The 26,332-nt window shown below is 41.9% G+C and overlaps 2 protein-coding genes across 2 annotated transcripts in view; both read left to right on the top strand.

Annotated features, from left to right (window-relative positions):
* Window positions 1-1,266, top strand: part of LOC133215970 (WD repeat-containing protein 70-like) — a 30,886-nt gene extending 29,620 nt beyond the window's left edge. Inside the window, exon 7 of the mRNA XM_061360347.1 lies at window positions 881-1,266. Within this exon, the coding sequence (XP_061216331.1) occupies window positions 881-965 (85 nt within the window). The 3' untranslated portion in view covers window positions 966-1,266. The remainder of the gene's footprint in view (window positions 1-880) is intronic.
* Window positions 1-26,332, top strand: part of LOC133215974 (synembryn-A-like) — a 305,748-nt gene that overhangs the window by 39,848 nt on the left and 239,568 nt on the right. The window lies entirely within an intron of this gene.

The raw sequence follows: 26,332 nt of genomic DNA on the forward strand, positions 1-26,332 counted from the left end.
CACATCCTTAGACTGCTGTGAAAACATTAGTTAATACATTAATGAGATGATGACTCCCCTGGCTGCATTTTATACTTTGTCATGTCTGTTGTAATGAGAACTCGAGAGCATTCAGCTCCACAGTGATTGTGCTGAGAATTAGCTTGCAAAGGGGACCATGCAGTGATGAAAGTGTAAAACAGGGGAACTGAACATCCAAACAGTTTATTGAAATGCTACTTGATACTGTGTTCGTTTAAAAAGTAATCGATAATTATTTTTGTAAAGTTTAAGTGTTATTTAAAATACAAGTAAACAGTGGAGGAATAGATATCATCAAGCTTGACTGTAAGATACACTGTGTTCTCATCTGAAGATCAGTAGGGTTTTTATGTTACGGTAGTGCTGGATAAAAAGTCTTCAGAGAAGTTGTTTTTTTTCATGCACAGGCTAAGCCAGAAAACCTGGCTTGGCTGTCCTGTTTTCACTTACTGACTGCTGTCATACTATAGTGTATAAAAATAGAGGTTTCTGGTTTTTAGAACCAAGGAATGAGAAGAGCTGCGGCTCCATTTTCCTAGCATTGTGTTAAATTGATTTGTTCCTCTCTTCTGTCTTAATGTTATTCATGGAATACGCAGATAATGATTACGAGCTGATGAAGAAATAATACTTTCAGAAGATGTGTGTTGGTTATGCTTGTTCTTTGCCTGAGAGCCACAAGTTTCTTCAGTTCTTAGAAGATTAGTTGACAGGTTTCTGTTGAAAATGAAAATTAGGCAAGTGTAGGATATTCTTTATGTATAGAAAGGATGTTATTTGTGTCTAGTGCATGTCTAATATAATTCCTGATAAAGAATTGTAGTCTGATCATTATTTTAATCTTCTTAATTTTTTCTAGAACACAACCAAAAGCAGTTTTTGCAGAAGTGGAACCAGAAGATGATGAAACAGACAAGCCAGAGTGGAAAAAACGTAAAATTTGAAAGATTTCATGTAAAGAAGAATTTCAGAGCACTTGATGCAAAGTGCAGCATATATTTCTTTATTGTGTGTAGTGGATCAAAATATAAAAGGAAAAAATACTTCATAAAACTTGCTGTAGTGTAAAAAGAGATTGTTACGTTACACTGGATTGTAATCCCATATCTGAATTTTGTAATAAGGAATTAATTACATTGTGCAAAAAACTCCTCTTTATGTCAGTTATTTAGCTTTATAATTTAGGTGAAAAACATTTCTTTAAATAGAACACTAGTGAATTCAGTGCTGCCAAATGTTTTCTTAATTACTGCCAACTTTACAAATGCCATATCATTACAGTGTTCAATGACTTAAATAATAAAATAATACAGTTTTTCAGACTCTTTGTTACAAGTTTATCAAAGTTCACACTTTCATTTAGATTAGTTATCCGCGCAGTGGATAAAAAACTGGCTGGCTGGCCGCACACAAAGAGTTGTAGTCAATGGCTTCATGTCCAGCTGGAGACCAGTAACGAGTGGTGTCCCTCAGGGTTCAGTGTTGGGACCAGTCTTGTTCAGCATCTTTGGTGGCATGGACAGTGGGTTTGAGTGCGCCCTTAGCAAGTTTGCTAATGACACCAAGCTTTGTGGTTCGGTTGATATGCTGAAGGGAAAGAATGCCATCCAGAGGGACCTTGACCCACTTGTGAGGTGGGCTGATGCCAACCTTATGAAGTTTAACCATGCCAAGTGCAAGGTCCTACACCTGGGTTGGAGCAATCCCAGGCACAGCTACAGGCTGGGCAGAGAAGAGATTCAGAGCAGCCCTTCAGAGAAGGACTTGGGGGTGTTGGTTGATGAGAAAATGAACCTGAGCCGGCTTCAGTGTGCTCTCACAGCCCAGAAAGCCAACCGTATCCTGGGCTGCATCAAAAGGAGCGTGACCAGCACATCGAGGGAGGTGATCCTGCCCCTCTACTCTGCTCTCATGGGACCTCACCTGGAGTATTGTATGCCGGTCTGGTGTCCTCAACATAAAAAGGACATGGAACTGTTGGAACAAGTCCAGAGGAGGGTCACGAGAGCAATCAGGGGACTGGAGCACCTCCCATATGAAGAAAGGCTGAGAAAGTTGGGTCTGTTCATCCTGGAGAAGATGTGGCTCTGTGGAGACCTCATAGCAGCCTTCCAGTATCTGAAGGGGGCCTATAAGGATGCTGGGGAGGGACTCTTCATTAGGGACTATAGTGATAAAACAAGGGGTAATGGGTTAAAACTTAAACAGGGGAAGTTTAGATTGGATATAAGGAAGAAGTTCTTTACTGTAAGGGTTGTGAGGCAGTGGAATGGGTTGCTCAAGGAAGTTGTGAATGCTCTTTCCGTGGCGGTGTTCAAGGCCTGGTTGGACAGAGCCTTGGGTGACATGGTTTAGTGTGAGGTGTCCCTGCCCATGGCAGGGGGATTGGAACTAGATGATCTTAAGGTCCTTTCCAACCCTAACTATTCTATGATTCTATGAATTAATGTGGAGTAATCCAGTTTAGTTCATTTGTTTGTTCACAGAAGTTCCACTTTTATTTCACGCTCCTGTGTGACTTGAAGAAAATATGTCTTTTAGTGTGTAACCCTTTTTTAAGTCATGTTCTTTTTAAGTATGTGTGTAGTAGCTCGTAGTACTTCAGTAGTATTTTATACAGCTTTTATTTTTAAATGATGTAAAATTGGAATGTCAAATTATGTATTTTGGTTTAATAAAAGTAATATGGTTATGGCCTCATTGCTACAGAATTTTGTCCAGGCTCTTACCAGGTATTTGTATCTATTGACTTTGTTGTATGCCTTAATTATGTATATCCTGCTTCACATTCTCTGAAGATTGATACTGTCCTTTAAAAAGTAGTTTCTTAAATATTGAGAAAGTTTCTGCTGTGTAACACATAAATGCAGTTCTGAATGTCATAAAATAAAGGACAGATTTAAAGTAAATGTACTTTAGAGGAGAAAGGATGCAATGGTTTAGGCATTTATATTGTGATTATAATAATAAACAGTATTCTAAGTACTGTGATTATAATATACAATATAGCAAGCACTTCACATTTCCACTGAGAGTAGAGAGTAACAGGCATCATAAACAATCAGGCTTTCTTAATTATGAATAGAATCTGAAGACATACTCTAAGGCTATATTTAACCAAGGACTTAATCACCTTTCTACCCTCGTGTGCAGTCCTCATCGTCAGCAGGTCTTAGATAATTTTTTGTTAAGCATTGTTCTGTATCAGTATTTCACAGTATGATTTCCTTTTTGAAACTTAACTTTCTTTTTCAATTATCATTTTTATACTTTTGGGGAAGTAAGCCTGACTTCAGAAGACATAATAAGCATTGACATAACATTCTCAGGACAAAATATGTCCACTGCTTACACTCAGTGTAGGCTTTCGATAAGAGTGGAGCCTTGCTAAATAATCTACAACTTGTTTTGTCCCTTGTAAAAATATTTTCGTACATACTTACGTAGAGTAGTAAATCACTGCTTAATTTACAATTGCAACTGTAATATGTAGAATGAAGGACTTAGTACCTAGGTGGGTAGTAAATGGAAGAGAAAAAGAAGAACCAGATGAAGAGCAGCAGTTGTTAACAAGATCGCCTAAAAACCTCCTTATTCATTGTCCCTCAGCAAATGAACATTAAATGGCACTGTTTCATTTAAGTTTGTTTTTTTTAATCCAAAAAAATTAACTACAAAATAAAATACTTTCTAATAGATTTCTATAAAACCTTGAATAAGATTTTCGCTATGTCCTTGGTTTTAGGCTATATTAACAGTTTATCATGTCCATTGTTCATTGAGGCAGTATGTCTTAGGGAACTGAGTTGCAGCTGTTCTCTGAGCTTGAGGGAAGCTTTTCCTTTTATGTTATTTATGCTTATCAGCTAGATCTTGTTTCCAAATTCTTGGATGAATGAGTTCTGAAAGTGAACCCTGCAGGAGTTGTGTTAGAATTTCTGGAAGAGCTCATCATTGTTACTTAAGTGAATGTCTTGAATGACTGTTTTAGCAGCCTAGAATTTAAAACAGTTCCTGTGCAGATATACATATGAAAACCATTTAAAACTAACATAAATTGTACTTTAACTGTTGGCTTGGTTTGTTTGCCATAGTCCTTATGCAGGGTTTTCAGGCATGTTCACCAGCAAGGCAAATCTTAATGCATTTTTAAAAGCATATTTTAATCTTGTACAGCTCAAGGGTAAGAGTTAATCAGTTCAGGAAGGAGATACAAAAGTCTGCTTCACCGTACTTGGGACAGCAAACTCTGTCTCAGCCCTTCGAATTGGCCAAGGAAAAATCTTAACGTTAAAATATTAACATGATTAAATATTTGATATGAAAGATGTGACTCTATATGCAAACTGGATTATTAGAAACTATACCTGTATTTTATTTTTTTTAATGAACTTCGGTTTTTAAGCTTTGTGAAGCACCTAGGTTTTGGTGACTGCCAGGTTGTAATCTTGGTCCTCCATGCATCCATATTTAGTGTGACAGAGTCCAGACGGGCTTCTGTTTCCATAATTCTGAAACAAGAGGGCTTTTTTTGTTTGCTTGCTTGCTTACTTACTTCCTTGCACAGGGGTGACACAATCATCACAAGCATTTTGGCATGCAGAATTGCTTCCATGGTGGTTTCTCCAAACCTGTATTTTTCTCTCCATATTCTGTGCAGCTTCTAGGTGTTTATAGCAATTTATGGTCTTTTGTCATTTGTGCTAATGTGCTAATGACTAGTTAACATCAGCTGTTAAGTACTGCATATCTGTCTCTGTCTTTCTCCTATATTATTTTTTAAGTCTTCTGCAACAGGTGAGAAGATTACTAAGACTGTCTTTGAGTCCTGGCCCTTTTTCTCTGGCTGTTTGGAACTACTTTATGATTGCTTTAAGTTTCTCTCTGGTCTACTTCTGTAGTTTACTGGTGCTTGTACTTCCACCTCTGTTTTTTGGACTGATAGATAGCTAAAAACTGAATTTGTGCCCAAGGGCCTACAGTCATTGGCCTCTTGCTAGTAATCAGATGCTTAGTGTGATGTTCTTTGTCACACATGCCTTTTCTCTGTTGAGCCATAGAAATCTGTATAATGGGGGGAGAAACCATGTATCTTTATCCTATCGGTTCCATGTCTGCTAGACCCTGAGAGTGTTTTGCAATAAGTGGCATTGCTGAGCCAAGTGCCATCCTTTATCCATTAGTTTCTTTGACCTCTGATGCCTTTGGGGGTATTCAGCTTGAAACATCTGTACTTCTCATCCTCCCTTAATACTGAATTGTCTGAATTTTGATGTGGCCCGTTAGTCACAATAGCATTGCAAAATCCTTCTTCTATTTCCTTGTCATGTTAAATGCCTGTACATCATCCTGTCCTGCCTCTTGGCAATGGGAACTTACTGAAAGCCCTGTGTGCCCTCATTAAAAATCAGTAGGCCCTTTCTGACTTTTTACTACAGATAGACTAGGATTTCATGAGGTTCTGTCCCCTGTGGTTGATCCCACAGCTCTTGTCATCTGTTGAACTGTTTCATACATACATGTAAATGTAGAGTTGGATAGTTGGCTAGCAGAGATGTCCTTATGCTTGCCTTGTGTTGAAGCATAGACACATTTTATTACATCAGTTTTTAAATCCTCTAGGATTTTTGATTAATACCATTTAAACACAATTTTGTATACTTCATCCATCCTCTGGGACTCCAGCATCTAATTGCTTCATGCAGTCTGGATAGCTCTGGAACACAAGATAGAGAAATATCTGTAGCATATCATCCTGGGTGAAATTTGCCTTTGTTGTCAAAAACTTCCCATCCTACATACATGCAAAGGTATATTAGCACACTGGCAGTCTCCCACTTTGGCAGCAGTGTCATAACACTCAGATCAGCGTGTTGGAATCTCCATAGCCTATGTGTTGGTGGAGTGCTTTGGCAATAGTTCCTGTTTTTTAATGGCTGATGATCAGACAGTATGTTCATCTTGTACTCTGAGAGATGACTCAAAAGAAGGCTGATTCAGAAAGCATAGCCAGTAACTCTTCCTTTTGTTTTTTTCCTTTATTTTCTTTTCACCTTAGCTGTAATGCAGGGCTGTTGTATGTCATGGCTAGTACTTACTCTTTCAAAGAAGTATTCCTGTATTCTTGTGGGCTCCGGCCTTTTTCCATACTGAATCATGAGAAACTGCAACAGATGGAAACCTGCAGTAGATAAACTGGACTAGAAGTGTCCTTAAGAAGTAATGTAGTCCATCCTTGACTCGGGTTACAGCTATACCTGAACCACGTTTGTCTGGCATGTGTATTGGATCAGCTCTTTAAACACTCCCATGATAGACAGTGCATAATCTTCTGAATCTGTTTCAGTGCTTCATTCTGCTTAACAGTAGAAAAATTTTCATAATCTCTTAACAAAAACATTCTTGCAGCTATTTAAGCCCACTATTTCCTGTCCAGTTCCCAGCAGCCATGGAAGTCAGTTTATGATGTTTCCCTTTGCAGAAGTTTTTTATTATGCTTGAATTTTTTTATCTTCTCCTGTTTCCTCTTATTCTTTCAGTTTTACTTTGTGGTTTATATTTTCTGGTATATTATCATTTATTTGATATATAAATATATAATATTTATGTATTATTTGGTTTTTTTCTGCCTTGTTGTGATTGCCCACATTTTTTTAACTGTTTCAGGTGAAGCTACCTTTTTAGCACTACAGAGTAAACAGGAAAAATGTTTGCATGTCTCATGACGGTCACTTTTTTCTCTGCAGTTTGGTATTACAGATTTGTGTTCAGGCCTTAATCCTCCTCAGACTTCAGAACCTTCACTGCAAAGCTGTTGCCCAGACAGTTGACTGTCTGGGGTTATGCATATATCTTAAGAGTTGGATTTAGTCCTTTGTACTGAATTTCATTGCATTTTTTCAAAATGTATCACCATTTTGCTGAGATTATTTTGAATTTTCTCTTGGCTCTAAAGTGCCTGCAGCTTTTTACAGCTTCTAGTTGTCAGCAGATGTAACGAATGTATGCTTTGTTCATTCAGCTAAGCCGTTACTGAAATCAGTGGTTAGTGGCAAATCCGTAAGGTTTTCCGTATATATGGGAGGGAAATTTTTCATATGCTCTTAATTTTCTTAAGGTTTCATAAGCTTTCAGTTATTGTACTCAGAAATTTTTTGAAAAAGAGTTGGCTTTCTTAGAAATCGCTGGATTCCCTTCATATGCTTTGGGTTGGGAATTTTATTTAATGGCTCTGTCTGTGTCCAGCAGGAATCCTTCTGACATTAACAGATGTGGGAGACCTCAACTGGTACTCCCCATTCTAAAAATATTTCCAACTTGTCCGAAATAGGTGCTTTGGTCCTGAATTATCACTTTAATTCTCCTTCTACAGTAAAAAGTGTGTCTTCTGCTATTATCTTATGTAGTATGTGAATTAGCAGTGGGGCTAGCCACACACCTAAGGGTGTACATCTGGTCTGATCTACGCAAAGACTAAACATTCACACCTGCCAAGAGCTGTGTTACTGTAGTAAGATCTGTGGTTGCCTTGCTTGTGGTGGTGTGGTGATCGGGTTGCCCACACATTGACTTCCTGAGACTCCAAACATGATGGAAGCAGCAACATTTCTTGTTCCTCAGGTTCCCTGTTCACCATCTGCTCTTCGGGTGGCCTGGGGAACATTTTACTGAAAAATCAGTCTTTAGTAATGGGCTAGAGAAATGCCTAATGCTTCTCAAGATCACCAGGACTGCACTGCAGCTGATTTAAGAACACAAGAGTGTACATGACACTTATCCTCCATTTGTTAGGTGATTAGGTGACAGCGTGCAGGTTTCCATAGTGCTCAAATGCTGAGGATCTTGGAGCTAGTTAGAGATCTTCCCTGGAAGTCTCTGTCTTCAGGCACTGTCTGCACTTCTGTTCCTTGCCTGCCACCGACCACCCAATATCTCTGTTTGTCACATCCTCAAGGGCACCATTGTTCCTAGATGGGAAATTTCTTTCTCCTTGATTTCTGCAGAGTTTGCACCTGCCTGTGAAACCTGTGTTTCTGGTCCGTCCCGGGCCTGTGTTCCTTAGCTTTGCTCTGTGGCTCTGCTGTGCAGCCTAGGATGCCCTTTACTATGGAGTTGCCATTGCTATTAACTGGTCAAGGTCCTGTATTAAGCTAGAAGGCCTTAGGACTTACCTGGGTTTGGATCTGTCTTGGGCTGCCTGCAGCTTTGTTTGAGCTTCTTTAGCTGCTGTCTAGCAGCCAGGTGACTGCTGCTTCATTTGTGTAAGGTTTTGCTTAGCTTTGTACAATGATGGGGAAATTAATCTATTTCATGGGGAGAAGTAATTCCATGTGGTTGTTCTCTGTTGAATGAACTACCGATGACCCTAGAATTCAGATGTACCATGGAGGTGTACAGTCACAGAGTGAGAGCAGAGGCTTCGAAGGTGTGGACACAGAACTGTAACAGCAGCCCTAGAGTGAATAGGATCTCACCAATGGTAATTACTGGTCATTCACAGAATGAAGTTTTGGGAGCTGGACATGCTGGTTTTGGGCATAGCAAATCAAGTATCTTACCAAATATAAAGGAGGCCATATATGGTAAATCTGGCCGTAACATGCAAAGCAGCAGAGAAAGGGCTAGGGGTTAGTATGTCTTGCAAAATGTACAGAAATAATTGCATGCTGACTCTAGAGGAGGAAGAACGCCATCTCCTCCTGCCCTCCCCATCAACATCAATCTCCTGGTGTGACAACTCATCGATTTCCTGTTGTGACAACTTGTCACGACACCCATCTCCCAGTTTGCCCTTCAGACAAGAGCCGTGAGCTTAGGACCCAGAGGGATGGCAGAGGGTCAGAAGGGGTACCTCCTAGGGATTGTGTGTGTACCAATTTTAATTGTATCATTGTGCAAACTTTTGCAGTAATAGGATTTATTTTTGCGGTGATGATGTGCATAGGCCTGTTTCTTCATCCCACATAAACTGTGCAAGATGTAGTGCCAACATACTATGCCAGTTGGGGATTATTGTCCTTCATATTACTCTCTATCCTTGTCACTTGGTGGTATCTCTTTAGTGCAATGGTTATGCAAGCAAAGGACTCTGAAACTTTGGAGTCTGCATGTAATGTTAGTAAAAGACATCTCTTAGCAAACAAAATCCAGATTTTTCTAACACTGTGACTTGTGGCATCAGCAAAGGGACCACTCTGCTATGAAGCTGGTGTCCAGTGTCAGTTGGCTCTTCGTTTACAATTACCTGGCTAGTCAGAGGCAAACATCAAGGGTATTCCAAATAGAGGTCAGGATTTTCAAAACAGCCATTTCAAGCAACGTTATCAACAATGGCTCTAAGTTTTTATGACATTTTCCAGTAAGATCTCCTTGATTATTCATAGAATAATTTCAATGTGTCTTGATATTTAAATTAAGTGGTTGAGTTAAGAGTAAAAGCATATATTTATTATAACTCTTTGGGGAGGATATGAAGTTTCTGGTATGTTACAGTAATACTGCTATAATTTGTAACAGTAAAGTGCCTATAGCCATGTCCCCATAACCTACTAGTGCATCACAGAACTGGGACAAAACTGTGTTGTTATTGCAAAGATTCAGAGAAATTTAATTCAATCCTTAAAGGAACAAAGGACAAAGCAGAACCAGAAGCAATCCCAGACTAAGAAAATAAGGCCTGGTGACTTGGGAATTTTCACCTGAAAATGGCATGTCATATGAACACAGCATGAGGTCTTGCATGAAGAGGAAACAGGTCATGATAAATAATAGGGCACAGAGATGAGTGGGAGGTGATCAGTGGGATGCTGCAGGAATAGGGAGTTTATGTCCGGTTTTATGTAACATCATTTTAAAGTACCCCCTTTGAGATCATTAAACAGGATGTTAATGAAATTAACAGATGATGCAGATGAATACTGCAAACACCACTGAAAAAAGAGACGCAGGAAGTAACAGGGAGTCACCCTGACAAATGCAAGATAATACATCTGGACAACAGTAATTCAAAATGCAGATTAGCTTTTCCTCTATGGTGGGATGAGTCTCAGCTACACCAGAGTTGGTGGATGGCAGTTCATGTTTCTGTGTTCCTTCTGACAAGGCAAACAGAAAAATGCGCGTCAAGCTTCTGCCAAAAGGATTGCTCCTGACTGAGCAGCTGGAGTGACACCAGGACTGTGAACACAGCACATTCTGCCTCCCAGCTGCTGAGGAGCACAGAAGTGGTTGGGATGGCTTTAGTCTGAAAATCAGCTTGATGCAGTAGAGGGGTCTCCTTTTGCAAGCACCAGATGCTGATGTCATGTGTGCTACAAGTAAAAGTTCTGCTCTCTGTTTGCAGTCTTGCAAAATTAGCTGGCTCTCTGAGAGGTTCTTGTCTCCTATCAGCTTTATAAATCTGCTTTCGCTCTCCTGCGTGTAATTGCAGCAATTTGTGTCCTTTAAAGCTTAGAGTTATCAAGGGATGTTTCAGGAAGTTAGGAGACTTTTACTCCCTCTTTCCCTCTCTAGTTTGGAAATTTTTGCATTTCAGAAAGCAATTATACTGATCTCTCCCCAGTCATGCTGTTCTACATACGGATGTGCTTCAGGTGCTCCGTGCCAGAGTTTCTTAGGAATGTTGAATTGTTGGGACAGATGTTTTTCCCTGTTAAAAACAATCTTTAAAGATTTTGGGGTTTGATTCACCTGAACCCCCTCCCCATATAAAGAATATATAGAGATCTTGAGGAAATACGGTAATGAAAAAATAAGCTTCTTATTGGGCCTGCCAGCTCATTATAAATTGTCCCCATGTAGTGAGATGAAAAACAATTTGTGGTTTCTTAATTGACTCAACAGCCTATGCTTAACTTCCAGATCCATGATCCTTGTGAAATTTGATGTTAGTTCCAGCACAGCGGGCTCCTGAGTGACAGGAGGATTCCTCATGCTGCAGTGACACTACTACTGGTGACTGCTGCAGGGCAGATTATCCTTGAGTGCTTGGGGTTACCTAGAAAATTATTCTGAGAGATCACATGCTAAAGGAACTGACATCAGCTTCATCCTTGCTTTATCTTTAATATGAAAACAATTTGTATACGCATGTATGTATGCATATGTCTTTTCCTTTATTGATGGGGACATGCTATGCAAGCAGTTATACCTGAGAGCTTACATGCATCTTATCTCAAGTGGTTCATTAACGGTACAGATGAGCAGTTAATCTTATGGTGTGTTTACCTAAATTAAGGCAGTATCTTGAGTGAAATGTACAGGACCAGAGAAACTGAAGCTGGCTATGGATCAATGAGAGGCACAGCCAGTGAATGAACAAGTGGAAGAATCTGCAGTAAGTATTTTAATCTGAGAGACATTGAGTCTCCCTGACTCCAACTGGGGTATGCTGAGGGAAAACACCGATATTAACCTTTTCAGAAAGAACAATGCACTGGGATAGCCTTGAAAACCACAATATGGAAAAAGAAAAACAAATGTAAAAAACAGGAGAGTGAGATTGACATGGTGCTGAAAATGGTCTTCTCTGTGAGATTTTCCCCAGTGCTAAGGTACCCATTTTTACTTACCCTCAGATCTGAAGTTCAGGCTTATGGGGATACTATTGCACTAACGCTTTTATAGGAAACCTTTCAGGAGTGTTTGGGCTGGCAGATGGGCACCCCAGGCCACTTGTAGAATGAAGATGAGGGATGAAGATGATGCACACCTATGCACCACAGCCCACGATCATTAAAAAAATAAAATGATTCCACTTTCAAAGGTACATAATGTTTTCCAAAACCATTAAAAGGTAAAATTGTCCTGTAGCTCATGAAAGATTATGGAAGAAGAAGGTTTCCATGAAGATGACGGCTGTCAGATTCCCAACTACAGAGAGATTTTGTTGTTCACAAAGTGATAACATTTTTGGTTGAGGCTCTATAAAATGTCCACTTGTAGGATTCTTTTGTTAATTTTTACTAGCTTTTAATCCATGTTTACACTAAAAAAATAAAAGGGAAGCTTTGGTTCTGGTAATGAGGTAAGTATCACAGTGGTATATGTATTCCTCTGTTTCTTTTAACCACTCATTTTACTGTCCAGCATACTGTCCTACTCTGGGGCACAATAGAGGTTAAACTGTCCTGTAAGAGAAGCTGTTAAATAATTTCATTTTACTGGGGGAGGGAGGGATAACTTCATCAAATCCTACAGAGTATCCCAACTTCCCACGCTTCCTTTTTGCTGTGCAATAACAATCCTTGTTCAAGTTCAGGCTTTTATTCTCCTAGGTGCTTCTCAAACACAGAATTATGGAATCATAGAATAGTTAGGGTTGGAAAGATCATCTGATTCCAACACCCCTGACATGGGCAGGGACACCTCCCACTAAATCATGTCACTCAAGACTCCATGCAACCTGGACTTGCACAGTGCTAGGGATGGAGAAGAGACAGTATCATCTGGTCTAAGAATCCAAGTTGGAAAAACAACTATTGCTGCAGGACTGAAGAAATGGTAATACTAGATGAGGAGAGTTAATCAAAGTCAGTTTAGTGGCAGATCTAGGAATTCTAGTTCAGCTATTTCAGTGTTGCTTTGGTGCTCTTCACTGGCATCTCTCTGCTGCAGAGAAGTCTGTATGACATCTTTTCAAATCAGGGAAATACTCTTCTCTTGTGGTTGTAATCTAATTTTTGTGTGTTATGCCTGTAGCTGAGTTACAAACAGAGCTGCGTAACTTGCACCAGCAGCCACTTAGTTGCAGGAGAAACTGAATCCTTCCGGCCTGGCCATATCACAGCGGGAATTCAGGTTGAAATGGCTCATTTGGAAATACACACGACTGACATGTCACTTAATTCTGCTTTGTGCTTGTCTGCTTTCACTTTGCTCCTTATTTCCTCCTCCTGGTGCACCGTTCTCTGTGCATGACCGAGGAGTGTTTGACTTTGGGAATTGAGGGTTCTGTGCTGCTCTCCACAACCAGGCTCAGTGTTGGTGATGTTTATTACTGAATCATGCTGTGCTCCTTCGTAGCCAGGGTTTGTTAATTAAAAACAATTGGAATATCAAATGTGGGGCCCTCTGCCTGCAGGAATGAATGCAGGGGCTGTAATCCAACAGTCCTGGGCAGAATCAAACCTTGCTATTTCACTCATGCTGTTTATAAATGCCTCTACAAATAGACAGGACCGCAGTGGGACAGCTAGATTGTCTTCTTGTCCCAAGGCATGATCAGCATTCTGTTTGCTTCACTCAGCATTCCTGCAGGGTTGGGCTTTGGTTGAACTTTTAATCTGTCGATTAAATGTGATTTATATTTAAAAGGAAATCATACAGTTCTTACCACGTGGAGGATTTTTGTTGTTAATTACCATGGTTTCATTAGGCATAGAGTAGATGCTTGGAGGAGTGAAAGCTTTGCACAGCTAGCTGCCCTCTGCAGCACAAACATTCAGCTACCAACATTAACATGATTTGTTTGACGCCTACTAGTACCACAATCAAACATATTGTGCCAGTAGTGCAGAGTGAATGGGAGTTCAAGAGCCAGCATCTCCACTGGTGGAAATGAGTGCTAAGGAGCTGCTGTTACTTAAGCCAGCAGAGGATGTTGCCTTGGGTTTTAGCATGCTTGTTTTTCCAGAAATTGTCACAAAGACACTAGCTTTGTTTTAACTGGATGGAAAGATGGGACAGAGCTCTGTCTGCAGAGCATAGCATTGCAAAGTGGAAGAAGTGAGCCTCTGCCAGCACAATGTGAGCATATCTCCGAGGTGAGCTAGTTGATTACACAAGGGATGGAGACTGCCAGCTCTCCTGGCTGGAGAACAGCTCTGTGCAGCAGCGAGGGAGAGTGTGCTGAGAGAGAAAGTCAGATGTCCAGTATGGGGATGGGGAAATTAGCAGAACTGTGGTTTCGGGGTTCATAACATATGAATTGGCTTTTACATGTAATCTCCTTCTGCATGCTCCATAATGAAGTGCTTTGGTACAAGTACTATAGGTAATCCCCTATATTTTCTGTAATTGTGAATAAATTGTTCTGCCTCTTTTCAGGAAGTTTCTGTAGACACAGGAATTTCTGAGCAATTAGAACTTCATAGAATTAGTATGTTAAGTGATTTAGATGAAAAGAACTGCAGAAACAGGGAGGGTTTTTTAAAGCTACAATTCTCATTGCCAGAACATAGCTGAAGAAAGGTAAATTGGATCAAATAAGATCATTGGATTGGTTTTGTATGTGGTGTGATCTCTGGAACCTGTATATGCACTGTGCATAATACGCAATTTACCTGGAAAGCGTGCACAGTGCCTGGTTACAAATTGCGCATGTGATTCCTGCAATAAAAGCCCTGCTTTCTTTCTTCTTTTTCAAAAGCGGAATATCCATCTGAGGGATTTCCAGCACTACTGCGGGCACGTCTAAGCTACCACATTGGATTTGTATCTGGTGTTCGTACCACTAAATAGCATCAAACATGCATGTGTCTGGTGTTGATTGCAAGGAATAGGGGCTGCAGAAGCTGCTGTTGTGGTGCATAGCAAAAAGGAATTCCTTCCCCCAGATGCTTCTGGTTTAAAAAGTATTCTCATAGATGTTTTGTAAATCTATGAGAAACAAACCAGGTGCTTTTACTTGAGCATATGTATGTCTGATGCTTGAATTAAGGCTTGTATCACCTTACTGCTTTGTTAGGCTATTCTTATTGACAGTTGTTGTAAAATCCCTAGGTCCTGCACTGTACGTTAGTACCATGAGCACCAATACAACTGTGATGACCAGCTAATGATGTGTCAAGGTGATCAGGAGCAGCAGAAGTCTTGAACATTTTTTTAAGAGAGGGTTTGCTTGAAGGAAAAATAACACCTTGAGATTTGTGTAACAAAATAATTTTAAAACAGAAAAATAAAATAACCTTGGAAAAAAAAGCTTCTGGATATTAGACAGTTATTCAGAGCTCATAACACACTGTGGTACTGTATGTGGCTCGCTCAGTAGCTAAAATTAGGTGATTATGTAAGGAGACCACAGCGTACATCTGAATAGCTACTGTATTGGGTTAATGATGTCACTCATCTTTATTGAGTCTTCAGCTATTCTATGGCTTGGCTGGGGGGCAGCGTGAATTCAGGAGTCATGAAATCATAGCCAAGTTAAACTTTAGTGAAGTAAACACAACAGAGCTTTTACAAGCGAAAGCAAACCAACTCCCAACCAAAGGTCTCCTGTCAAGACTCCCAGGTGACATTACCACTGCTGTTACTCCCTGTAAACCTTCAGGAAAGCATGCTTATAGTTTGTAAACCAGTGATAACAGAAATGATGTGATTAATCTGTCTTCTTGTAATTGGTTTGGAGAGATCAGATAAACAATTAATTTTAGCATTTTGATTGTCAACTATGGAATCGGTAATATTTGCACTGAGGTCCTATCCCCAAGACAATTTGTGAACTCTGTACTGTATACAGTGCCGACGTGTTTAAATAAAGACGTATATGCCAAAGGTAAAGTGAGAAATTTTACCCACACATAACAGTATGGCTTAGCTTTCACACCAGATACAATCCAAATCCAGTCCCCTATCATATTTTCCATGAAAGTGGTTTATTTGCTCACCTGTGTTACACACTGTACCTTTCTCACACTTCGTGGTACGTATGCCATACATTTCTGCACCTAGTTGCTGAGCCCTTTTCTGAATAGCTGCTAATTCTGTATCAGAGAAGACCGAGGAGCACCCCAAGTAAAGGTGTGGATGTAGAGACAGGTTGGTTTCCCCGGATTTTATGTGGCTAAAGGGCTCTGAGCTGTGTCAGCAGTCACTCTCTGTCATGGCTCTGGTGACTTCATCTGGAACATCCCTGTTTTGGTGAGCTTTGGGGCTGCCTTTAATGTTTCTCTGTGGCTTTTCTCTTCCAGTGGCCTTGGGTGCTGGTATCACAGGCCCTGGCAGGGAAAGCCCCTGGAAGTAGAAAAAGTCTCTGTTTCTCAGAAGGTGCCCAGACCTGCAAGGTCACAGGGCTTTAAAATGCCAGAAGGAATTGTTCTTGGGAAAACCTGGCAATGAGTGACAAGGGTCCATGCTGGGAGCGGGGCATTGCTGGTGCCCCTACTCTGCAGCCCTAGCAGTGCCTATGTGAGAGCACTTCGTGCTGGCCACAGGCAGAGCTCTGCTCCTGCAGAGCAGAAAGCAAAGGCTGCATTTGGAAACTTGCTCTGTTCCTATGTATCTACTCCATTCTTTGAAGGACCCATTCTCACGCATTTCCCGTCAGGGGTCCTCTGGGCCTCCACATTCTCTTTTCACTCACTTCTTCTTTAATCCAGCAAGCTGCCTGCTTTGGGAAAGTTTGCCTGGGATTTCACTGTACCCATTTGTTTGCAATGAATGAGAAGCATTTTTCATTTTCTCTCAATTATTGTTGCCAGATACCATGTGTATACATGTTGCAAGCCATCTTGCAGAGGGAGCTGGCAAATCTGCAAAGCTGATGTGCATGGCTTCAGCTCCTGAAATGAACTCCTTTCAGCCAGACCCCTGCTGAGGCCAGGAAATATGCAGGTATTGCTGTCTGTAAGATTTCAACAAGAGGGTTTTCTTCAGATGGATTGAAACAGTGATATTGCAGCCCGTTCTCCCATCTCCAAGCATCTTTCTGCTTTCTCACTGCATTCACATCCATTCTGTTTGCTGAGCATTTAGGCAATTCTCAGCATTACAGACAACCTAGATCAAGAGTTAGGCTTTCGGAAAACACTTAGGAACCACATGGGTGATGAGATTAAAACTGTGTGGCTTAATGCAGTATTAGGATTCTCTTTTAAAGCGATTTTGCTCCTCAAACTGCTGATGTGAAAGGTATTTCTGCTATCTTCTGCTCTCTTCAGCAGGATGGTTCTGTAGTGCTTAGCTGTCAGAAAGGAGTGGCTTTTTACTGCTTCTTTGTTTGTTTTACAGTCCTATAAAGTGTGAATACCTATGCCCTGATTAGCATCCCATCATTTGGCTGATCACAGGACCCATCAGGGTGGGCACAACCTACCTGCAGACCAGCTCTGGAAGTGAAGTGCCAGGAGAGGGTAGCTAAGGATTTCTTTCAAAACCTGGTGGGATATTTCATCTGTTCAATGCCAGAGCACTTTGTTTCAGCTTTGATATATAGCCTGATATATGGTATGAAATCCATGGGAGAGGTGACCTGATGTCCCTTTATTGCTTGCCATAGCAAGCACTGGCTGCATGGATGAATTATCATAAAAGGTTTCCATTTTGCTGAGCTGACTTTTGAAGACGAAACAAAATGCTGAGTTTGAAAAAGTGTAGGAAAACCAGTCAAGCTTTACTGTTCTTATAATATTTGTACATGGGAATGCATTAAAGTCCAAGAAGCAGATTATTTGCTTGGTTTCTCTTCTAAACAGTTGTCTGTGTGAATCCCTGTAGGTCTAAATGAGGCTGGTAACTACTGAGGTGGCATCATTTCTCCATGGTCTTTGTGTGCTATTCCTTGGACAAATCTCAGAGGACATTCTTTAACTTGGTCAGCCCTGAATTGGTCAGGCAGTTGGATTAAGAGATCACTGCAGGTCCCTTCCGACGGAAATAGTCCAGTTTAGTCTGAGACTTTGTATGCACACAGACAGCCCCACAGTGTTGGTAAATTCTGTGCATGATGGAGGGCACTACACATTTTCATACCACCAGTTTGCAGTGTCTTGCTACTAGTAGTAGACCTCCGTTGGATGTGAATATGGGCACATTTGCATTTCTCCATTGTACTGGCCTTTTTGCCCATGGTCACACAGTGTTTGTGCTCAGGGAGGGTGGCAAGGGCTGGGCATGGACAGTGGCAGCCTGGTGCTGTGGACCATGGTGCCTACAACTTCTACATTTGTGTTACTGAGCAGAGCAGGAAAAGGATTTTTCCATGGGGCCTCCTGAAGAAAGGCAAATCAGTACACAGTGAGTTTCCACTGCTAGTTACGGATCTTGGATGGTTTTGGATGTAAAGATCAAGACATCATCTGGGTCATTTCTAGATTATGAGAGATTATTGAGCCGAAGCACTAAAAAGTGAAAAAGAGGCACCATTTAAAACATATGCTGTTTCTTGGGAAAAAAACAGCCATAAATATCATCAACAGGCTAGAGAAAAGTCAATAGTACCAAATGATGAGTGGGACTAGGGGGGATGTGTGTTACAGAAAGCAGGTCTCTCATAAGAAACAACACTTGACAGTTTGAGAAGAGCTGACAATAAAACACATGATTAAATGAGCACCAGAGAGCAGACTCAGCCATAAAACTATACATTTAGTGTCTGTCCTACCTAAGCCATAGCAGTTTTTATCGAGTATTACACCGGAAAAGATGAATAAACATGACTGAGACCATAAGGGCTCAGACAGATTACCTTTGTTTTTAGGGCAGGCTTTATCTTATTTGCTCAAAAATCTTCACACAGTATATTATTACAAGATATTTGTGAGTCTATAGTTAGTGTCAAAGAAAGTAGAGGAGATTGATGATTTATCATGAGATGGGTACATTAAACCAATACATGAAACTTCTAATGAGCTTTCTTGTCCTAAATGCAATAGCATAACTGTGGCCTGTGATTCTGGGCACCCCTGTTTTCCATTTATCCTTCAGATGGTGGGGATGGAGAAATAATTTAAGGCTGTGCATTATTTCACTTTGTGCAAAAAAGGATGTCATGTCAGCAATATTATGTAGGAAAAATATATGTGAGATTTTCTTTTTAATGTTAAATATAGCCAATATCACATCTATTCTAAAAGAACAGACAGATTTAAACAGATTTAAAACCATTTCCCCAGAGCAGCTAGCCAGAGAGGTATCATACACAAACAACCATATATACCTCTATACAAATGCCTGTAGCATGGGTAACAAACAAGAGGAATTAGAGATGCGTGCACGTCTACGGGGGTATGATATAACAGGCATGATATAATAGAAACATGGTGGGATGGCTCCTAAGACTGGAGTGTTGGAATGGAAGGTTACAGACTCTTTAGAAAAGACAGGTTCGGCAGGTGTGGAGGGGGAGTTGCCTTTTATGTTAAGGATAGGCTGGAGAGTGTCTGGGGACAGGTGAGCAGTTAACAGAGAGTTTGTGGGTCAGGGTTAAAGGGAGAACACCAATGGGAGACATTACTGTGGGGAACTGTTACAGACCGCCTGATCAAGAGGACTCTGTGGATGAAGCACTCTATAGACAGATAGGAACAGCCTCATGCTTGCAGGCCCTTGTCCTCATGGGTGACTTCAACCACCCTGACATCTGTTGGAATGACAGTACAGCCCAGAACAAGCAATCCAGGAGGTTCCTCGGTTGTGTGGAAGACAACTTCCTTCTGCAAGTAATAGAGGAACCGACAAGGAGAGGTGCCATGCTTGACCTCGTGCTCACCAACAGGGAAGGGCTCGTTGGAAATGTGGGGCTCCAGGGCAGCCTTAGATGCAGCGACCACGTGATGGTTGAATTTGAGATCCTCAGGACAGGAGAAGAGTGTGCAGCAAGCTCACTGCCCTGGACTTCAAGAGAGCAGACTTTGGCCTTTTCAGGAACCTGCTTAGTAAGGTTCCATGGGATATAGCCCTAGAGGGCAGGGGGGCCCAAGACTCTTGGTTGATCTTCAAGGATCACCTGCTATAAGCTCAGGAGTGTTGCATCCCGACTAGAAGGAAGTGCAGCAGGAGGGCCAGGAGACCTCCTTGGATGGATAAGGAGCTGCTGAGGAAAATTCAAATGAAAAAAGAGTCCTATAGAAAGTGGAAGCAAGGACAGGCGGCCTGGGAAGAGTACAGGGATGTTGTCTGGGAAGCTAGGGACCAGGTTAGGAAACCTAAGGCCCAGTTAGAATTAAACTTGGCTAGGGATGTTAAGGATAACAGGAAAGGATTCTACAGGTACACAGCAAATAAAAAACTGATTAGGCCCCCTCAGGAAGCTCTCGGGTGAACTAGCTACACAGGATTTGGAGAAGGCTGAGGTTCTGAATGACTTCTTTGCCTCGGTCTAACCCGCACCACCCATGTCTTGGAAGGCAGATGCAGGGACTGTGAGAATGAAGACCTTGGGCCCACTGTAGGAGAGGATCTGGTTCGAGACCATCTTAAAAATCTGAATGTGCACAAGTCCATGGGTTGTGATGAAATCCATCCGCAGTCCTGAAGGAGCTGGTGAATGAAGTTGCTAAGCCACTGGCCATCAGATTTGAAAAATCTTGGCAGTCAGGTGAAGTTTCCGACCACTGGAAAAAGGGAAATATAACCCCCATTTTCAAGCAGGGGAAAATGGATGACGCGGGCAATTACAGACCAGTCAGTCTCACCTCTGTGACTGGCAAAATCTTGGAGCAGATTCTCCTGCTAAGGCATGCTAAGGCACATGAAAAACAACAAGGTGGTTGGTGAAAGCCATCATGGCTTCATTAAGGGGAAATCCTGCCTGACCAATTTGGTGGCCTTCTATGATGGGGCTACAGAACTGATGGACAGCGGTAAAGCAGTGGATGTCATCTACCTGGATTTGTGTAATGCGTTCGACACTGTCTAAATTGGAGAGACATCAATTTGATGAATGGGCCACTCAGTGGATAAAGAACTGGCTGGATGGCCGCACACAAAGAATTGTGGTCAATGGCTCAATGTCCAGCTGGAGACCAGTAACGAGTGGTGTCCCTCAGGGATCAGTGTTGGGACCGGTCTTCTTTAACATCTTTGTCACGGACATGGACAGTGGGATTGAGTGCACCCTCAGCAAGTTTGCTGATGACACCAAGCTGTGTGGTTCAGTTGATAACGCTGGAGGGAAGGAATGCCATCCAGAGGGACCTTGACAGGCTTGTGAGGTGGGCTGATGCCAACCTCATGAAGTTTAACCATGCCAAGTGCAAGGTCCTACACCTGGGTCGGAGCAATCCCAGGCACAGCTACAGGTTGGGCAGAGAAGAGATTCAGAGCAGCCCTGCGGAGAAGGACTTGGGGGTGCTGGTCAATAAGAAAATGAACATGAGCCAGCAGTGTGCGCTTGCACTGGAATAGGTTGCCCAGGGAGGTTGTGAATGCTCCATCCCTGGCAGTGTTCAAGACCAGGTTGGACGAGGCCTTGGGTGATACGGTTTAGAGCAAGGTGTCCCTGCCCATGGCAGGGGGGTTGGAACTTGATGATCTTAAGGTCCTTTCCAACCCTAACTATTCTATGATTCTATGACATGATGACACAGAGGTGCTTCACTACTTCATAGTAGCACATAGCAAAAAATATACTGACTCAATCACAGTCAACTATAAAATCTACTACTGAGACTTAATTTGCATTGTCCTATAATAGCCACATATTACTGACACTAAGAAATCAGTCCAAGATGTTACCAAGCTTTTCTTAATAAATCTATGGAACAAATTCCAAAGTTCTACAGAACTTTTTTTTTAATAATTCTGAATTCTGTTCCACGAGGTGTCAGAATCAGAAAAGGAGGTTTCTGTACCACATGCAAAAATGCCTTGAAACTTATTTGTTCTGGGTTTTTAAATAAGATTCCACTTGTAGCCATATCCTTTCCTCCAGTAATTACCATTTGAAAGAAGGGCCAACATACTGTTTATGATTCTTTCTGCTTTAAGGCAGCCCTCTAAGTAGATCCCAGAAGACAAGATCCCTTTAACTTTCTGTGAGCAATCAGTGACAAGATTTGTTCGTAAGTCAGATGGCTGCCTCAAACCTGGAGACTCTGTGTCTCCATACACTGACAGCTCTGGGACATGGGTGTCAGTTGGTACTGCACAGTGGCCCAACCCTAGGGCAATGCTTCCTGGCTCCACAGCAGCTGCACATGATGGTTTCACATCAGAAAAATGAAATCTTCTTTTGGCCACCACATGACGGCTTGTATAGATCAGCAAAACTGGAGTCAGTCGGGTTCAGACTGACACATGGAGAAGTTTGTTGTTAAATGAAGGGTGCTTCCAAAAAGATGCAACATGGTGCTTCCAAAAAAAAGATGCAACATGTTGCTTCTGAATTCATGTATCTGATGAAGTCATGTCTTTGATGAGTTCCCCATCGATCACCTCAAAAGAGTTATTGGAAATAGCATGGAAAACCGAACAGAAAATATCCTTGTGCCTCTGTGGAAATCCATGGTTTGCTTCTGTCCAGCATTCTGATAGAAGCATCTTCCTCTCAGGAGGAACATGGTCTGACTGGAAGATAGAAGATATGAATGGTGAAAGATCATAGAATCATAGGATGGTTTGGGTTGGAAAGGTCCTTAAGGTCATCTAGTTCCAATCCCCCTGCCATGGGCAGTGACACCTCACTGTCGACCATGTCAGCCAAGACTCCGTCCAACCTGGCCTTAAACTCTGCTAGCTTCCTTGGGCAACCAGTTCCAGTGCCTCACCACCCTTACAGTAAGGAATTTCTTCCTTATATCTAACCTGGACTTCCCCTGTTTAAGTTTGAACCCATTACCCCTTGTCCTGTTGCTACAGTACCTGATGAGGAGTCCTTCCCCAGCATCCTTGTAGTCCCCCCTTTACGCAGCTTTCTCTTCTCTAGGCTGAACAGCCCCAGCTTTCTCAGCCTGTCTTCATACAGGAGGTACTTAGGCTGCTTTATCATCCTTGTGGCCTTATCTGCCCCATCTATCCATCAGTTCTGTAGCCCCATCATAGAAGGCCACCAAATTGGTGTCCTTGGTCAGATATGAGGGCTCCTTAGACTGGACAGATGCATGTGGACTACAAAGGTGAAGGAGAATTGGCAATTCATCAGGACACAGGAACGAGTGTTCAGTTGATGAAATGGAGATTTAGTGCCAGCAGAGAAGCTCTTACTCTCATTGCACAGAATGAAATTGCCCCAGAGTACAGGGGAGCCTGAAATAATAAATTCACAGAGGAGGATGTTGGGTGCCTTCCCAGGGAGACAGATCTGCCAAAGGCTATTGGACACCAATAAAACATCTGGCTCAGAAAGTTCCTGAACTGCAAATTGTTGGAGCTGGGGTGGGGTTTCCAGGGAAAGTAACACTCTCAACTTGCCATTTTATTCTACTCTTTCCTTTTCCAGCTGTCACTACTGAGACAGGGTAGTGAGAGATCTTCATCCTTGCCCTGGCTGTGTATGCCACTCTTACCCTCAGAGGACCTGCACAGTCCTGCAGGAAAGGAGTCTGTATATTTTGAAATTCAGAGTTATCCAAAGTTGATCTGTAAGCTCTGGGATTTTGTTGAGGACATTTTTCATCTCCAGATTAAAACTGCTATTAAAAATAATACCAAATGCTAACAAGGACTGCCTGTTCACCCCTGTTTGTATCCTGGAAGGGGGATGATTTTAACATGAAACAACAATATTTGGACATGTTTACAACATCTGTGGTGCCAGAGACGAATGTGGAAGTGATGAGGTAATCAAGCAAAAGACAGCACCAATGGGGAGGGAACAAAGAAAGGCAAATTAATAACATGGTAAGAGCATAGTGAAATTTCTCAAAGCTCTGGAAGTCCCAGGACATATGAAATGAGTAAGAGAAACTTGAAAAGGAAAGGCAAGGGAGATTGTACAAGTCTTTGTACGTGAATATTGCAGAGAGCATCGACAGATTTGATATACTTACTTCCATTCCTATGAAACTGGAGATACTCCACGACAGTCAGTGGAGCAGCTGGTGAGGATGTTGGTGGCTTTAGACCTGTGAGGACCACTTGGGTATAAGGTTTGCAGCTCTGCGCCAGGGACTGATGTTTGTATCTTCCCTGGGGTGACACAAACAGAAGCATTCCTCTTCCATTGTGCTGGGAGATAGGAAACCAAAGGTTTGGGGCAGCAGGAGGAAACCTGCTGCCTGTGGCATTGCTGTCAAAACCCTAGAGAAGTTGCCCACAAACGTTCAACCCTGTGGGTAATTAGAGCAGCCTTCTGTATCCTTCAAAAGCCCATCATATTCTTTTTCATTTCAGCTGCAAAGCAGAAAGGCTTGCGAGTGACCTTTCTGGGGAAAAGTGAAAAAATGCTGCCATTTCAAAGTGAAAAAGCCAACAGCAAGTGAAGACGCGCTGGTGTTGCTCTAGTACTGGTGCTTGGTGCCTGCCCAAGGAAACTTCCCGGCATCAGGCTGAGGTGAACACCATATTTCTCTTCCTGGCTGCTGCAGCTTGTCCGAAAGCCTCTGGGATTAATGCTGCTAGAATATATGGTTTGTTTAGTTATTTTTATTGACCTGTGAATATATCTACTGAGTAAGTTATTGTAATGTTAGTAGTTCAGACCTGTGATGTTTGCTATAGAAAATCTTCTCTTCAAGACAGTGAGAAATTCTGCTAGGGTGAGGAGGCCTGGCCTCTGATTTGCCTTTTTTTTTGTCTTTTCCATTGCAACACAATTAACCTTTTCATTAGAAGAGCTCTGTTCCAAATAAGCAAACTTCTCAATGTGTATTACTGAGCCATTTCAAGCTGTCTCTTGCTTTGGAACAAAACATCTTTGTTCCATCCATGCATGACATTTGAAGACCTATTTATACAATGTGTCAGTTCGATTTGTTTTCTTCATCCTGATATTTTCCTCTGTATATTCCCCTGTATTTTTGGCTAGCTATCCAGACTGCAAGGAGTGAGGCTGCTGCTAGTTTCCTCCTGCCCTCCTTCAGACTGAGGCACTGGCTGCTTTTGGCCTTTCTCCCCTTTGAGGACAGAGGTGAAGCAACCCAAAAGAAGTAGTTTCCCTACTTCATCCTCTCCTCACTGAGATCAGCACCACCAGACAGCTGTGGGATATGGTATTATCACGATTTCCCTCAAATCTCTAACAAGCACTTCTTGTCTGACAGTACAATGCTAACTGATGGCACAAAACCTAATGTAAAATTAAAAAAAAAACAACACCAAAATTCTTATTGAGATACTGAATAATAAAACATTCTCCTGACTTTAGTATTAAATGTAAATAACTATGGGGTCTGGTCCATCCTTTCCCTTGTAAATAATTTCTCTAACTTGGGACATACATTCTCCTTCCTGAAGGGGCACAGGGTAGTGCTGCCCCTGGTACTCAAGCAGTGACATGTCTCCCAGCACTGGCACTACCTGGTGACAAAGGAAAGCTTAAGTCCTTTTTGAAATCTTCTACACAACCTGCCAGCTGAAGGTTTCAAGCCAGTCTAATGCATGCAAGATGCCAGCGAAATACTGCAAGCTGTATTGTAACCAAAAAATAAATCTGAAGGTGCCAACCCAGCAGTGGTGAGCCTGGGGTTACAATGGCAAAACCCCATCTTCTCCTTGCATTTTTATCCTCTCCAGAAAGGTTGAGGAAGGAGCATAAACAGCTCCATGCAAGCAAGCCTGCTCCTGCCAGTTGTTAAAAGCTCTGATAAGGCCAAGAAAGACTTCAGTGTTAACCTTGCTCTTCCCATCCACAAAAAGGAGACAGAAATTTGGGGCTGTAAGATCAAAGATTAATCTTCAGAGCACCCTACAGTTGTGTTTTATGTAGCTCTTGTTAAAGTGCTTAATTTCTGCTGAACAAGAAGCTGCAGGTTATTTTCATGCCAAATACTGCACGTGTACCATATTAAACCAGACTGCAATCAGCAGCCTTTGTGCACGGTGGATGGGCTTCTGCTGCAAGGAGTGGAGGTGGTGGCATGTAAGAAGGAATGCCTTCAATACCGTGTGCTTCAAAAGCAGTGCTTGAGAGCTTTGTTTTGTGTTCCAGCACTGGGCTAGAGCTGCGTGCATGGCCTTGCTCAGCACAAATGAAATCAAGGCATCCATATGCTGTACATTAAGAGTGTTTGATCTCCTGCTCACTGGCTCACTGCTCAGACGCTCCATCTTCCTCTTTGTAGCAGTTTTGAGTTGTACAGAACTCGGTGTCAAAACCTGTAAGTCTGCATGCGTTTCCCAGTTCTGTGATGGAAACTGCAGCACTTAACACGAAACAGTTGAGAAAATGTTGCCAGCCACAGCCACAAAACCTGCTGTCATCTTTTCCATGATGGTGGTGGAAAAGAAAATTCTTCAATTTTCCTTATTAAAGATGAAGGGAAAAGGACTGCCAAAGTGGATGGAATCTAGTCCAACTGATGTAACGCCTGGGCTAGCAAAGCAAAATGCAAATCTCCTTCGAGTGCAGAAGTTGCAGCCCTGCATAGCCAAGGCCACTATGATGCTACTGCAGCCCTCCATGGGCAAGAGACAGCTTGGGTAACACCAGGCTTCCACTGTGTTGATTGCTGTGTCACCGATTACCATGCATTTTCAAGTCATTTATTGCAGT

The sequence above is a fragment of the Neopsephotus bourkii genome, unplaced genomic scaffold (genome assembly GCF_033783945.1).
Source record: "Neopsephotus bourkii isolate Nb327-2 ecotype Australia unplaced genomic scaffold, CSIRO-AGI_Nbou_v1 NB_1021, whole genome shotgun sequence".
Classification (NCBI taxonomy): Eukaryota; Metazoa; Chordata; class Aves; order Psittaciformes; family Psittacidae; genus Neopsephotus; species Neopsephotus bourkii.